At 34.6% G+C, this 16,040-nt stretch overlaps 1 protein-coding gene across 5 annotated transcripts in view; it reads left to right on the forward strand.

Moving 5' to 3' along the window:
- Positions 1 to 16,040, forward strand: part of TMEM117 (transmembrane protein 117) — a 482,831-nt gene that overhangs the window by 92,340 nt on the left and 374,451 nt on the right. For 4 of the 5 annotated variants that reach the window (XM_081310889.1, XM_081310890.1, XM_081310886.1 and 1 more), the window contains one exon: positions 10,417 to 10,549. In XM_081310889.1, the coding sequence (XP_081167015.1) occupies positions 10,417 to 10,549 (133 nt within the window). Of the gene's footprint in view, positions 1 to 10,416; positions 10,578 to 16,040 lie in introns of those variants that run through there. The other variant, XM_081310888.1, reaches the window with a different exon arrangement.

The raw sequence follows: 16,040 nt of genomic DNA on the forward strand, positions 1-16,040 counted from the left end.
AAAAAATTAGTTTTTACACAAATGGAGCACAACTTTTCAGTTTTTTGGTTGTACATGTACATTTCTTGCAATCATACCCATACATAGGGGTAATAATGTCTGTATCATTCTACCATCTCCCCGCTCCTTACTTCCCCTTCCCACCTCTCCCTCCCTTTTTTCTCCTCTACTCAATCCAAAGCTTCTCCCTTCTTTCCTTGCCCCCTGCCCATTATGGATCAGCATCCACTTATCAGAGAAATCATTTGGTCTTTGGATTTTTGAGACTGGCTTACTTCGCATAGCATGATATTCTCCAATTTCGTCCGTTTATCCATAAATGCCATAATTTCATTCTTCTTTAATGCTGAGTAGTATTCCATTGTGTATGTATACCACAATTTCTTTATCCATTCATCTATTGAAGGGCATCTAGGCTGCTTCAACAGTTTAGCTATTGTGAATTGAGCTGCTATAAACATTGAGGTGGCTGCATCAGTGTAGTGTGCTGTTTTTAAGTACTTTGGGTATAGACACAGGAGTGAGATAGTTGGGTAAAATGGTGGTTCCATTCCAAGTTTTCTAAGGTATCTTCATACTGCTTTCCTTTTTAGTTGGGTTAATAGAATGCCTGAAATTTAATAAGAACCTATTTTAAAAGTATATTATTATTATTAAAAATTGGTACAAGTATAATGATGAATATATAAGAATTAAATAATACTAGTGATGTTAATTTTGAGGAATAGGGAGCTGTATTTTCTATTCCATTGCCAATTTCGAAACATAAAATAGACATGATGACCGCTTCTAATATTTCAGAAAATATTTTATTTGCTTTCACTTGAATTAGAAGCATAGATTAAAAGAATTTTGATCATGACATGTTGAAATAATTATGCTTTTAAAATAATTGATTTTGATCTAAGCTTATTATGGTTTATTTGTTTGAACAACATAAAATTGGGTTTGACCTTAGAAATTTTATTTCATATGATTACACTTAGTACATCTGTATGTAAAACACAGACCAAATGGATTTTATCAAAAATATGAAGTATATCTTACATATAAAATTAAGTATGCTACTAAATATTTTCTTGGGCTACAAGCTAAGATATAATGTAAATTTACTTTCTTTTTTATCTGTGCCTAGTTTTACTTAAAAGGTAAAGTATTAGATAATAATAAATGAATGCCTTTTCTTTCCCTTTGGTGTTAGGATTTTTCTGTTGAGAAATAGTAAGGAATTTAAATTAGTTAAGCCTAAGGATGGTTTAATGGTCAGAGTCAAATTATAATAGTAAAATATTGCATTTGGACTCTTTCAATAAAATGGAAGGTTTATTACTGTTTTTCAGTGAGAATAGTTTATTCCACATGTTTAGTTAAGAGATTCTTACTTTATTAAAATTGTATCTTAATACACTTTCAAAATTGGCATTACACTCACTCTGGGAGCACTGTCACTTTTGCAGGTTTCCAGTTACACTCCCACTTTACTTTCTCTTTAGAATCTCTTCTTAATTTCACAATTAAAAATGTTTTTAGTATTATAAGGAATTATATTTCAATTTTCAATGTTTGTTTTTCTGCCAAATTTAGTGAATAACAAACATTTTTTAAGTAAGCTCCTACTTCTAATAGGGAAAGGTAACCATCTGTGCGGTGTTTTAAAATTCTCTTTGTACACTGAAGTAACAGGATTTGATCTGAATATTAATGGATTAATGCCCTTGGGGAGCAAAAGTTTTATGATCTTATTGTATAAAGCCAAGTTTGTCTACTGAGAGTACCCTTTCTCCCTAATGGTATTCTATTGTGTTTGCTAGATAATTTTCTTTGTTGATATTTGAATCTTGGAATGATTCCTGTATTCATCTTTATTTATTTATATTACTTATATATATTTTTTAAATTTTTGGTGCTGAGAATTGAACCTAGGACCTCATATATTCTAAGTATACCACTGAGCTATACTATGAGTTTTAATTATCTTCTTGTAGTTATTTGTACTATGTTAAAATTTTTCAGTTAATAAATTTTAAAGAAAAAAATGAAAGAAAGAAATAGGATTCATGTGGTTATAAACTACATAAATTTACACAAATCTGTAATGAGTACTTCGTGTACTCATTTTTATCTGATTTGAAGTGATTTGATTAATTTTCAAATGCCAGGATCTGATTTAATTTTATATTCTATTCTCTATTCTCTATAAGAAATAGTTCTTACATTTGGTATTCTAGTATTTAAAATATTAAATATTACCTTGACCTTTAAAGAATATCTTTAGTACGTTACTTTAGGTTTGTCTCATATATGAGAGAGGCATATAATGGCAGATAAAACATAAGGAGGAGGACCACTTTTTATTTTAATAAGGATAATGCTTTTTAAAAAGCTAGTAGTCATTTAAGTTATCATATTTTGAGCTAATTTTTTCACTGACAAAACAAATTATACAATCCCAGAATTGGACTGGATCTGAAACATTGTATAATCAAATCTCTTAAATTATATCTGGCAAGGGGCTATTCCTCCTTGTCTGCACTGAGAGGAACTTAGCTCCTCTGAGTCCATCCATTCTACAAGCTCTTTTGAGTGGTTACTTCAATATATGAACTATTTAACAAGGAGATCTGTGGAAGATTGCCTCTGACATGCATTTCAAGGAGTATAGGAAGTATAGGAACTAGTCAAGTGATGGGAAAGGAAGCAAGAGTATGACAGGTAGAGAGCTCAGCATAAAAAACCATGGCCAGCTTAGTCTTAGTGGAAACAGAATGGAAGGTAGAGAGTAATGAGAGAGGGGTAAGCTTGCATCAAACCAAGTGATGTCTTCTATGCAATGTTGAAGAGCTTAGATTTGATACAATGGGGGAAATAATGATCATTTCATGTTTTACATAAAAAGGGAAATAATTATCATTGAAATGTTTTAAATAAAGGGATCATGTGACCATATTTGCATTTTATTAGATCTGTGGGCTTTGTGAAAGGTGAATTTGAGATGGAAAGGGACACTTATACATTTGTTGAAAAAAAATCTCATCCAGAGAAAATGAGAACCTAAATTTTGAAAGAATAATATTCAAGTAAGGACCTAAATTAATAGGAGTGTTGATTGAAATGGAAGGTAAGCAGGAAGAATGAATTCTACCTGGAGTTATTCTGAAAATGATAAAATAGTAAATTCAGAAGTAGGCATGGATTTCGGGATGAGAAAGGCCACATTGGAGATGAGGGCATTATTATTTGTTGGGGCAAAGAGTGAGAATTTCTAATTTGTTTTTATATACTGAGTTTGATTTTCCAATAGGATATCCAGAAGGACAGTGGGCAAGTGAAACTCCTCTGTTGGAGATACTGAGGGTTAAAACCACGAGAGTGGATGAGGCCATGTTGTGATATGATAAAGACTCAGGACAGACCGTGGGAACGTTATAATTTGTGCGACAAGTGAAAGAATAAAAAAAAGGTGCATTGGTGTTATGGAAGTCAAGAAGGAAGAGTGTCAAAAAGGATACTATGTCATATGCAGCCAAGATGTCTAGTATCTCAAAGGTCAATATATTTCTACTGGAGTTGGCAGTGGTTGGGGTAAATTACATTGGCCAGAAGAATTTTAGTGTTGTGTTTGCATGGCAAGTAAGATCTCAGTGAGGGATGTCGTGGTTCCTCTTTCATGAAGTCTGCATGAAAAGACAAAGACAGTGGATGAGAGCTCAAGGACATGAGATCAAGTAAGTATCAGTTTTAGGATTGACTTAAAAAACTTTTGAGGCAGGAGAAAAAGAGTGAGGAAAAAAGGAGAGCTTGGAGGTACAAAGAAGATGAAGGATGGTTGGAGCAAGATCCCCAGGGAGGGGAGGGTATTCTTTTATAAAGCCACAGATAGGGTCTTTTCTGAGAGGATTACATCATTTTCTGAGAAACAAGGGAAGGAAGTATGAATATACCTGAAGTTAGACAAGTGGAGTGTGAGTGGGCAGGAGGTTGAAGGAAATCATGTTTGATGGCAATAATACCTTTTAGAGGTTGGGACCAATGTCATATTCTAAGAGTGAAAGTGGCTTTACCTAGGAGCTCTGAGGGGAAGTTTGAATAGATGTTGAGGAGAATAGAATGAGAATTGAAAAGAACAAGGAAAAGCTTTAGCACATTAATGTGTGATGTGGTGACAGCAGCTAATGTTGGGGATGATTGTATTGTGACTTACCAACTATATTCAAATCCTAGAACATATTGTGGGGACACAGTGGTAACAAAAGGCCATTATTTTGTTGCAGTTTATAGATAGTGTAGTATCTACACAGTAGGTAGTAAAATGAAATATAATAAAGAGATAATATAATAATACTATATAGTGCCTCAGACCTGTTGAATTTTTTACTCACAATCAGTCCCAAACATGGCAGTCACTTCTTTTCCCAACAGGGACTCAAGGACTCTGGAGCTTTCCAATTTATGGTTGTGTATTCTTCAGTAACATATTAGGCAAATTTCATTTGCATTAGGGATCAAGAAGGTGCCAGGGAACTAATTTCATCTGTGTCTCAGAGTGTACCAGGTGAGACAGGCTTAGCTAATCATTGTTTTTATTTATTTTAATTAAAATTATTTATTTATTTATTTATTTTAGGTATACATGAAAGCAGAGTGTATTTTGACATATTATGCTTGCATGGAGTATAACTTACCATTCTTGTGATTGTACATGATGTGGAGTTGCACAGTCCAGTATTCATATATGAACAAAGGAAAGTTATGTCACACTCATTCTACTGCCTTTTCCTATTCCTATTCCTGCTCACTTCCCTTTATTCCCTCTTGTTTAATCCAATGGACATCAATTTTTTCCCTACCTGACCTCTTACTGCGTGTTAGCATTCGCATATCAGAGAGAAAATTCGGCCTTTGGTTTTGGGGATTGGTTTATTTCAGTCCCACCAACAATGTATGAGTGAACCTTTTCCTGACATCCTTGCTGATATTTATTGTTACTTGTATTCTTGATAGTTGCCATTCTGACTGGATGAAATGAAATCTCAGTGTAGTTTTAATTTTCATTTGTCTAATTGCTAGAAATGTTGAACAGTTTTTCATATATCTGTTGAAGGCAAAAGCATTGTCTTATCCTCCCTGGACAAAAATGAAGACACATTCCTTAAGACTGCTTCTGTCTTCTGGGAAACAAAAAGGTGTGAAAATGCATCGGAGGAGAAGGTATATGGCATTAGCTATGATGAGATTCCAACCTAAGGAGCTGAAATTATGAAATGGAGATAAATCAAGTAATAATACTTGTGTGTTGGATCAAGTCTTGATTGAAGTCATTCCATCCCTTTAGTTAAATAGTTTGCATTATTTTCTGAACATTTATTGTATGCAGAAAACCAATTATGTTTGGTTTAGGGAGCAAAAATGATCTTAAAAAAGGAGGAAAATCTGAGAAGAAAGCAAATAAAGAAGGACTCCTTATAATTTAAACTAGTTTTAGTTTTGTTTTTGTTATTTGCAACAGAGAACATCCTTGCTGGTTTGTGAATGCCTGGTAATGTGTCTTTACCAGTGTTCTGACTTTAACAAAGTAGATATACTCCTTTAAATCACTGCAGGTGCCATTTGTTTCTTGTGTATGTGGATGGCCAAATCATGTAGGAGGTTTGGGAGCAGAAGTCTTAATGGATAATAGTGTTAATTTCAGCTTGGAGTCCTCTGGAGGAAAATATTCCCTCGTTTCCCCTTTTATATTTCCTAGTCAGCATCTTATGTGTAGTGCCATACTTTTTTCTCTAAATTAAAATAATCTTGCTCTGGGAAGAAGAGCATGAGGAAAAGATTAACATTAAACAGAGACGAGTGGTGCGAGGGAAAGGGAGAGAGAAGGGAAATTGCATGGAAACGGAAGGAAACCCTTAATGTTATACAAAATCACATATAAGAGGTTGTGAGGGGAAAGGGGGGGAAAAACAAGGGAGAGAATTGAACAACAACAGATGAGGTAGAGAGGGAAGATGGGAGGGGAGGGGGGATAGTAGGGGATAGGAAAGGCAGCAGAATACAACAGTCACAAATATGGCATTATGTAAAAATGTGAATGTGTAACTGATGGGATTCTGCAATTTGTATTTGGGGTAAAAATGGGAGTTCATAACTCACTTGAATCAAATTTATGAAAGATGATATGTTATGAGCTTTGTAATGTTTTGAACAACCAATAAAAAAATAATCTTGCTCTGAGTTTTGCCTTATGAGGTGAGTAGAGGGTACAATATTGGTAAATTTTTTAGATGACTATTTCTATCACTAAAGGTTTATGGAAGTCTCCAGAAATATAGGGGTTCTGAACATAAATTATTCAGTTTGAATTTACCTTTCTACCCCTTCTTCTAATGCTGCTTGGGTGATGGTATTCTATCATCTGTTTGGCTCTATGGCTCTAACATGACTGATCTACTCAGCTCATGTGCTTCTAATGGAGGTAGGTGGCTACACTATCTGCCCCATTCATTCCCTGAGGACTAAATCATTATGAAAACCTGGATCTCCAAGGCCATGACCCTTGATACTTTGATCTTCACCAGAATTCACCTAATCATCCCTAAATGCTCTGCCATGTTGGAGACCTAAGTTCATGTATTCTTTATGAATCTAGAAGCCTCTGCTCTTTCTGATCCTCTGCATTAACAACCTCCCAAGAATAGGGCCATGATTGAAAAAGAACCATGATTTAAAAAGGTCTGGCAGTGAGGTAGAAATGAAATGTTCCTTTTCATTCTTTTGCTAATGAGAATACAGAAGCAAAATTTTTTTCTGAAGAATTTTCTCTTACACTTGTCTACCTATGTCTTCCACAAAGTATATGAGCACGTCGTATACTTTTAAATATGTTTCTAAATAATCTTGTTAAAGTTTTTTGGTATCTTAGTGGTCCTAAGCCCATTGAATTTCCAGGATAGATTCTGATATTCTAGGCCATTTCAGTTTACTAATATTGTATCTAGCAGTCCCACTCTTACCTCACGTCCAATAGATGCATAGGTTTGTGTAACACCAGATTATTCTGATGACTCTAAACTATATTTACACTCACCTTCACCATATCAAGGTTGATGATCTGCGTAATTCAAGATGGATCTTATTTATAACATAAACATATACTTAGATTTATAAATACATATATATGGTCATGTCAAAAATGTATCACTCTTTTTTTTTTTTTTTTTGGTCTTGGGGATTGAACCTAGGGGTGCTCAATTAATGAGCTATATTCCCTGTTCTTTTTATTTTTTTTTTATTTTGAGTCAGTGTCTTGCTAAGTTGCTGAGGCTGCCTTCAAACTTGTGATCCTCCTGCCTCAGCCTCCTGAGTCACAGAAATATACCATTCTTAATGATGCTTGTTTCTTCTGTTGACTTATAAGAAATGTTTTTACTCTGTTATTTCCTGAAATTCCTCTAACGAAAAATGTTACAAAACTGCACACTCTGTGACTTATAGGAAATGTGGCATATGCAATCAGTCCCCCCATGTCTGTGGGCTTTATGTATTCATGTTCAACCTACCACAGATTGAAAATATTTGAAAAACATTACATGTGTACTGAACATGGACAGATTAATTAACTATGCAGTATAACAAGCATTTTAGTAGCATTTACATTGTACAAGGTATTATGAATAATCTAGTGGTCACATAAAGTATATTGGAGGAAGTACATGGCTTATACACAAATATCATGCTGTTTACATAAGGGACTTTAACATCCATGGATTTTGGTATTTGTGGAAGTTCTGGAACCAATCCTCTGTGGATACTGAGAGGCAACTATAATGTATTATCCAAACCAGTATACTTCAGAAACGAGGGAGGTCACTCTTATTAATTATGCCAGAATTATAGTTATAAATCACTACTGTCCCATGCCAACACCACGAATGGTCACCCCACAGGGCAGAGAGAGTAAATTTTCACGTGATATTCTAAGATAGCTCCAAGGTTCTTGATTGGATTGTATTAAACTATCATTTTTGAGAGCAGTCATCTGATGGCAGTCTGTATGTACGTTTTTAGTATTAGGTGATCAATCATTGAGTTAATTTTAAAGTTGTCCACGAGAAACTTACAATGAAATTTGACTAAAAATATGGGTCAATACCAGTTCTAACCTTAATGTATTGTAGCGCTTTTATTGTTTTTTTTCCAGTGAATTTCAAGCCATGTCAACCTGCCATTTTGTTCTAATGACTCTAATGGCCGAAATTAGTACCAGACAATCAGCTTGCAATGACAGCATAAATGGTACTGTCATGTTTCTCCTTTTTATTAACTTGTATTATTTCAGCCAGTGCAAAGTCAACCCACAATGTTTTATTTGCAACTCTTAAAACCACCACCATTATTATTTGACTCTTAAAGTACATCCATTAATAATTTTTTGACACATGAATATGTTAAGAAAGAAATTCACATTTAAATCTTAAATGAACTCTAATTTCCAGTTCTTGTGGCTCTTGATTATAAATTACTGAATTAAATAAATAGATCTTGTTTTGATGCCAAAAGGACTTGCAACAGATGCATTCCTGAGTGAAGAGAGTTTATGAGTCTAAAACATTTCAAAATGAGTCTCTACATTTCAAAATAATGGTTGATTCTGAGCCCTCTCCTGATTTGCTCACAGCTGTATCTCTGACACCTAGGACCTTGTCTGGCATATAAGGTCACAATTAAATATTTGTTTAAGGAATGAGTAAATATTCTTTGTAGTTTGCTTTAAGATATGTATGTCATATATTTTTACTTCTAAGCAGTCTATGCTTAAAATCTATTAACTGTCATATTCCTGTCAATGTGTTGTGTGGAGGCTTGAAAATATCTGGCTTTCCATTAATTGAATTAATTAATTGGATCAATTAATCAACAAGTTCTATAATCTGATAATTTTCAATACTAGTATTATTTGTTTCAGTAGAGAGTTTTCCACATTTTCCTTTCAGTTATGCAGTCATGTTCTGCTGACTTTCATATTTGCCCTTTGCTTCTCTAGCACAGGTCAAGAAACCAGGTAATGAAACCCAATCTGCCTTTTTACTTTTTTGTTCCATCTAAGAATTTAAGTAGGATAGTGTTTCTGTTAGCCTGGTTTCCAAATGACATTAACATGCTATTTTAATAAAAGTGAGATCCAAGGGAAAGTTCAGTAATTAAATCTCCAAAGATTATTTTTTCCTATTATATTTTTCCTATGGCTATATGAGAGCTAGATTGATCATTTCCAGATGGAAGCATGCATGGGTGCGCATGCACGTGTGTGTGCACACAGGCGAGCGCGCGCGCGCGCGCACACACACACACACACACACATAATTTCATAACTTTTAAAAAGGTAATATTTTCTCTAGTGAGAAATTTTATTATAAGACTTCAGACCTACCCAATTTTAATTATAATTTCTACATCTATATAATCTATCTTATCATTATTCATACATGTTTTGTCAAGAATGGAGATAAGTATAACAGAGAAAATTTGTCTTGGGAGAGACCAGGGTGATCTATGTTCAATTTTTTATTATTATCACTTAAAAAAAATCTAACCTTTCGGGATACTAGTGCCCTAATTTTTCTCCTTTATCATAAATCAAAAAATCTGTTTGGACTAATTGTGATATTGGTAATTTTTACTTCAGTGTTCATTTAAAAATATTTTTTCTTAAGGTATTTGAACTTAAACATTCTAAGTTTGGTATTTGTCTTTGTGAATGGGATTTTAGGGATATGAGTGGAAATCATATTTTGCTGAGATCCACACCAGCCTCCATAACACACATCCATGACTTCGTCCCCCTTGAGCTTGCTCGTGTGACTGCTCTTGAGTATGAATTATTTTAAAGTCATCTGTGACTTATTACAAAGATTTTATTTCTTTTTCAGTTCTTCATGTACTTTAAACAATTGTATTTTTTTATAAATGAGGATGTGCTTCATTTTATCATCTGACCAACATTAAGAATGGATCTAATGAAGCAAAAGGAAATGATATGGAATTTAGATAACTCCTTTATCACTTGCCTTAAGTAGTTTCAGTATGAACCAAAGACACATTCATGAAATAAAAAATAGCAAGTAGTGTGTGCTAATTCATTTTGTTTTCATGCCACAATAATGAACAGGTCTCTGGATACTAAATTCTCATATTAGGATAATTTTTCTCCAGTATAATGTGTGATATCATGATTATCTTAGACTTTATTCATGATCATTTAGTTAGAAAAGAATAAAAAAAGATATTATATATTAGTTTCACCCATAAAACTGTCCTATGGCAAAGACTTCATAATTTAGTGAGAACATAACGATTTAATAAAATAGAGATGTGTGTATTTTGATTTACAGTGTCTGTTGATTTCTGATACTATTTATATTTCAGGTCAGTTGCTGCGGTTAAAAATGTTTCGAGAGGATCATGGATCTTGGATGACGATGTTCTTCAGCACAATTCTCTTTCTCTTCATCTTTTCTCACATATACAACACGATTCTTCTGATGGATGGCAACATGGGGTAGGTTATCTTTCCCCTTTCTACTGTGGTGAGTGTTAAGTTTGAAATTCAGAAGAATTCAGTCAGAATTTTTTGGTTTGTAGTAACTTGAATCTCCTTTACAAATAGCCTACCCCGAAGAGGGATAATTGTGTTTTCCCTAAGGCGTGCAGAATTTTTTTTCCCAATAAACATAGCGTTTTACAATACTTAGATTTGTTCCTTATATTTTCAGACTTTTCTGTGGGGTAGTTTGAGGGCAGGTACTAGTTTTATTATAGTGACAGAATATGAGAAATAGTAAACTTAGTGACTTGCTTATATTCACCTCGTTAGTTCAGCAAGGATGCAAGGAGGATCTTCATGTTTTCATTTCTAACACTCTGCAGTGCCTGGCTAAATAAGGTACTTGATATATGTGGCTTTTAATTAATTAATTAATTAATTATTTATTCTTTAGTTATAGTTGAACACAATACCTTTATTTTATTTATTTATTTTTATGTGGTGTTGAGGATTGAACCCAGGGCCTTACATGTGCTAGGCGAACGCTCTACCACTGAACTACAACCCCAGCCCTTATTTATTTATTTTTATTTTTTATTTTATTTATTTTTTACTCTTTTGACAGTTCAATAGAGAGACCTTTGTTATAAATGGGTTATTTCAAAAGTAGGCTACCTTGAATTAAATACTTATCAAATCATTATAGCATGAACATGTGCTGATAAGTAGATTGCAGTTTTCTCAAATTTTTTCCAGTTCTTTCATTATATAATGAGACACAAGGATTGGTCCTTTGGCATAATTTCCTCTTGGTTTGCCCTCAGTAAATTTTAAGGGCAGCATACAAGGAGATTGGTTTAGCCTACAGCATTAAGAAATTAGCTCAGTGTTAATAATAAATCACTTTAGATATTTGTTATTCATTGAGATAGTTACTAAGGAAGGTCTTGATCTACCTTTCCCAACAGATTGGAAAGCCAGATAATATCCTTTTCTTCTAAATATTAGTCTAGGCAAGATTATTGCCAGTTCTATAGTAAGCAGTTTTTTGATGTTATGTATAGATTTTAGCATCATGTTCAATGCTGAAATGAAAGATAATTTAAAATTCTGTTTTTTCTCCACCTTTAAAGGGAAAATCAGATATTTTACAAGTTTTATACTTTAGTCCTTGGTAAGAAGTGATAAATTCAAGAATTCAATTTTAGATCAAATATTCAGAGCTCATAGTTATTAAAATGCTTTGTAATTGTTTCTTGTAGTTAGAATTGATGCTATTAATATTGAATCTATTTGTAAGTGATACAGTTACAGACTCTAACCTAGGGCTGCTTAGAATGTGTATTATTTCTAGTAACAGAAATAATAATAATGTAGTATATAAAATATATTCTTTGCTCAGAAGTTACCTTTTCATATATTTGTATTTTTATATGGAGCTAGTGAGGAATATGTTAACCAGAAATGCTTACTCTGAAGAAAGTAGAAGATAAATCAAATGTGGTAATAAATAATACCTTGCACACTGCAAAGCATGCAGTAGCTAATAATAAAAATAATCTTAATGACAGCTAACAATTACTGAGCACTTCTTAATGAGACATGAATCATCTCAAATCTCACACTGACCCTATGCAATAGATATCATCTCCATTTTACAGATTAAGAAACTGAGGACTAGAGAGGTTTTGCCACTTTCCTACGTTTACATTCTAATTAAATATTCATTTTAAGCAGCAGTAGAGAAAGAGTTGAAAAAGTAAGTAGTGAATATGAGTAACACAACCCTTTGAAAAGCTAGCACAGATCTGACTGAGGGCTGGTTTTGCTACTCATTTGCCACGTGTGTACTAGTCTTTCTTTGAATTTCCATCACATAAGCTGAGTTTGACAATTGAAAGGAGTAGTAAGAACATGCAGAAAATAAGATAATAGTTTAGAATTTATGTGTACTATCTTAATGAAAATTGTAAGTGGTTCTCTTTTATTCTCAGACTAAATACATTATCATATGTTTCTATGTAACTGTTGAATCCTTTAACAACACACCTCATTTTTTTTTTTTTTCTAGAAAAGGATGTTTTGCTGAAAAGATTTGCAGGTATCATTTTAAAAAAATTCCAAAGCCAGGAACAAATTATTTAGTTCTATAGATTAAAAAAAAAATCACTGTTTATAAAAGATGTTTACCCACTTTCATGATACACATCATTTGAACTAGTGAACACTTCAAAGTAGGAATGTAAATCTGAAGGAAATTCAGTTCTAAGAGCAAATAGATAAACTGTACTTTGGAGTTTCTTCAGGGGAAACTGTTATTTGAGGCCTTTCTTCATCCTATGTGGGGCGGAAAATGATGGCGTCTGAGTGTGGAACGGACACTAAACACACAAACATCTCAGCTGACTGGTTTATATCAGATGATTGCCAGTGCTAGAAGAATTCAGGATTCTTATTTACTGAATTTTATTTGCATGGAGGATTTCGGTCTGTCTTTGATTATGAATTTCTCTAGGAATACTGGCCTAGCACAGTTCCCAAAAGTGTTTTAGAGAATTTTCAGTGAAGGCTAGACTTGAGTTCATATATTTTAGGACTCCTTTCCAAACAACAAGACTTCAGGAATAGTATGAGCAGTGAGTGGCTGTACTGCTTCAGAGAGGGAGAAGAAAGAAATTTTCCCATACTGGTCCACTTTTTTAAATTGTTTATTTTATTTTTTCCAGTTTTAGAACTGGGTGTAAATATGGGCTAAGCTGGAGTCCCATGACGTTTTGCCACAGAGAACAGAATCACGAGGGTTATCTAGAACAGAACCTAGCCACAAATGACTTGATAAGGGTCAAGTTGCCTGGCTCCTGTTTTTTTCATTACAGGGAATTCCCTGTGGTAGGCACTGACTCTTATGGCTTTAGACACCTTAGGGGAGCCGAATAGAGAGGCCGTCAAACAGAGAGGAAAAGAGATAAGGTAACTGAAGGGGCCAAGACAGATTGTCCATATGTCCTGGCACTGTGGAGAAATGACTGCACTTTCCTTTGATTCTGTTTCCTCCACACCTCACAGCTCCAAAACGCTGCTTTTAAAAATCTCCTTTTGTTCTTTAAGTCACCTTTACTAAATAAAATAGTGAGGTCTAGGTAGGTGAGGGTTGTGCTGCAGAGAAAGTGCTGGCCCTGGGCAGTTTTGTTTCTAACCCTTTTAAGAGCAATTTTTTTTCCCCACAAGGTGGCAGACTAAAGTAACCTGAGGCTTCTACTGCACAATCCTTAGAACTGCTGGAAAATATAATGCAGCTGGATAGGCTCTTAATATGCAGAGCTGAGATTAGGTAAAGGTAAGGAAAAACTAAGGTCAGAAAAGCTGAAGGACCTAAAAACCTGTCCAGCAAATCTGTGGGCTGATGCTCAGTGTCAGTGACTTCTGGAATGGAGGTTTTACCCTCCTGCAGGGACCAGAAACAAGAATTTAGGCTTATATGAAGTGAGACATTTAAGCAAGTCTTCATATTAGACAGTTCTGCAAAGGGTTGTGGAGGAAGAGGGGGCTGGAAACAGAAGCATGGGCACAGACAGGTGCTGGGGAAGCCTGTCTGACGCCACACTGGGCTCCAGGGAGGAGAATTTCCCCAGGGAATTCATCTGGACACAGTTTTTTTTGGCTTTAATGTACAGGATCTTTGAATGTCAATGTTAGGATCTTCGAACACCTACCTACTGCCAAACATTCCTTACATTGTCTTTTCCCAGTTTCAGATTCTTACCTCCCTCTGGAGCCCCCACCGCCATAGTTTGGAGAGTTTCTGTTTTATCATGCAGACCAATTTCATTCCCTTTTTGCCTCAACTTCTGTTCGCCTTTAATTTATTTGGGGCCATTTTCATAACCCAAATCATGTAAAGGAATTTTTCAGTCCAAAGAACCAGTATGCTGAGATGATTGCTGCCTTCTCAGGATACAAAGGGGCTGCTGCTGCCAGAGTGTCTTGGTCTTGGGTTTACAGTATAATTGTTTGTTTTGCTTTCCTTCTACTGTTTGGCTATCTCTTGGGAGAGAAAAGGGAAGATATTGAAGAAAAAGGGGCAAAGTGATCATTCAAAGAGTTATATAAAAAAAAAGTTATATAAAAACCACAGTTGAACTTCTGCAGTGACAATACAATATATTGCATTATTTACAGGACCAAAAGCCCCCAGAAAAATGACATTAATAGGGAAGAAACAGGAAACCATTTTCTTCCACAGTTCTATGATTTTATTAAAAAATGGTTCCAAATGAATTTTCTTGAGGCCCTCTGTGTTCAACTAGGCAACTTACAGGCATTCCATTTAGACATTCTTTATTTAGTAGGATTGAGAAGGGATGTGCTCCAAAGTCCAGGTCAAGGTCTTTACTGACTAGAAACTGAGCAGGTCACTTAGGGCTAGGAAATATTTTTGGTTTTTGGATACTTCAAACACTTTGAACTTGTCCTTCTGAAGAAATTATCAGTAATCTGATTTTTATAGCACCAATAGCATAAAGATTTAATTCAAGAAAGGCTTGGTTGGTCTTTTCAAATATCCTCATCCCCTAAAGGATAATGCGTATCTCAGGTCAAGCAAAGAAATGGTGTGGGGAGGTAAAGCTAACACACCAAGGCTGCCATTCAAAAGACTATTCCGAAAAGAGCCACTTGATGGCAGCAAAAGGCACATTTTCAGCCCTGATCAGCTCATGAATGAGTAACAGGTTTTCTGGTAAAAGAAGGGAATCTTCCTTTTCAGTTCTAAACCTTGGCATTAAAGTATTTGTCTTGTTGTTCATGAACCTTTTGCAGAAATCCACAGTGTACTCTATAATAAACACTGATTATTTTGTGAAGTCCCTGGCTCCTTCTCATGTTCTGACATAGGCTTAACACATTCCTACAAATATATCTGCATGTTTATAGACTTATTCTAGTATTACAAAACTGGCAAGAATTATATTTATTACTGAGGAATTTAGACATTTTATTCATCGATAAAAATTCCTCTGTGAACTGGAATAAGTTTTCAAATGGTACATACATAGTATTTAGGGGCAGGATATGAAGATGCTGAAAAAAATTCCTTTTCAGAGAATTTTTACAAATATTAATTAACATATCAATAGTTGTAAGTATTTCAGAGAGAACTTGAAAATGGGACAAAGCCATATAAGCAATTTTGAAAATGTGTTAATATTCATATTTTAGACGTCAACAGTGAACATGTGAAGTAAGTGGTGGGTATGATAAAAATGGGATAGATTTAGTCTCTTTTCTGTCTCCTTTCTGACGAAGTTTAATAAGAAACCTTGTGGGAATTCACATGGTGGTGAGCACCCCCAGGAGGTGTGGGCTGGCAAGGACAAGTGAGCTAGGGCAGGTGGCAGAGGAGAAGGCTTGAATGGATACTTTTCTGAGATCTAAAATGCATGTTTTCTCTGTACAGAGGGACAGCCCAAACAAGCAAGGATGAATAAGAAAAATAAATAAGCGAAAG

Source organism: Spermophilus citellus (genome assembly GCF_964194105.1).
Source record: "Spermophilus citellus genome assembly, chromosome: 10".
NCBI classification, from domain to species: Eukaryota; Metazoa; Chordata; class Mammalia; order Rodentia; family Sciuridae; genus Spermophilus; species Spermophilus citellus.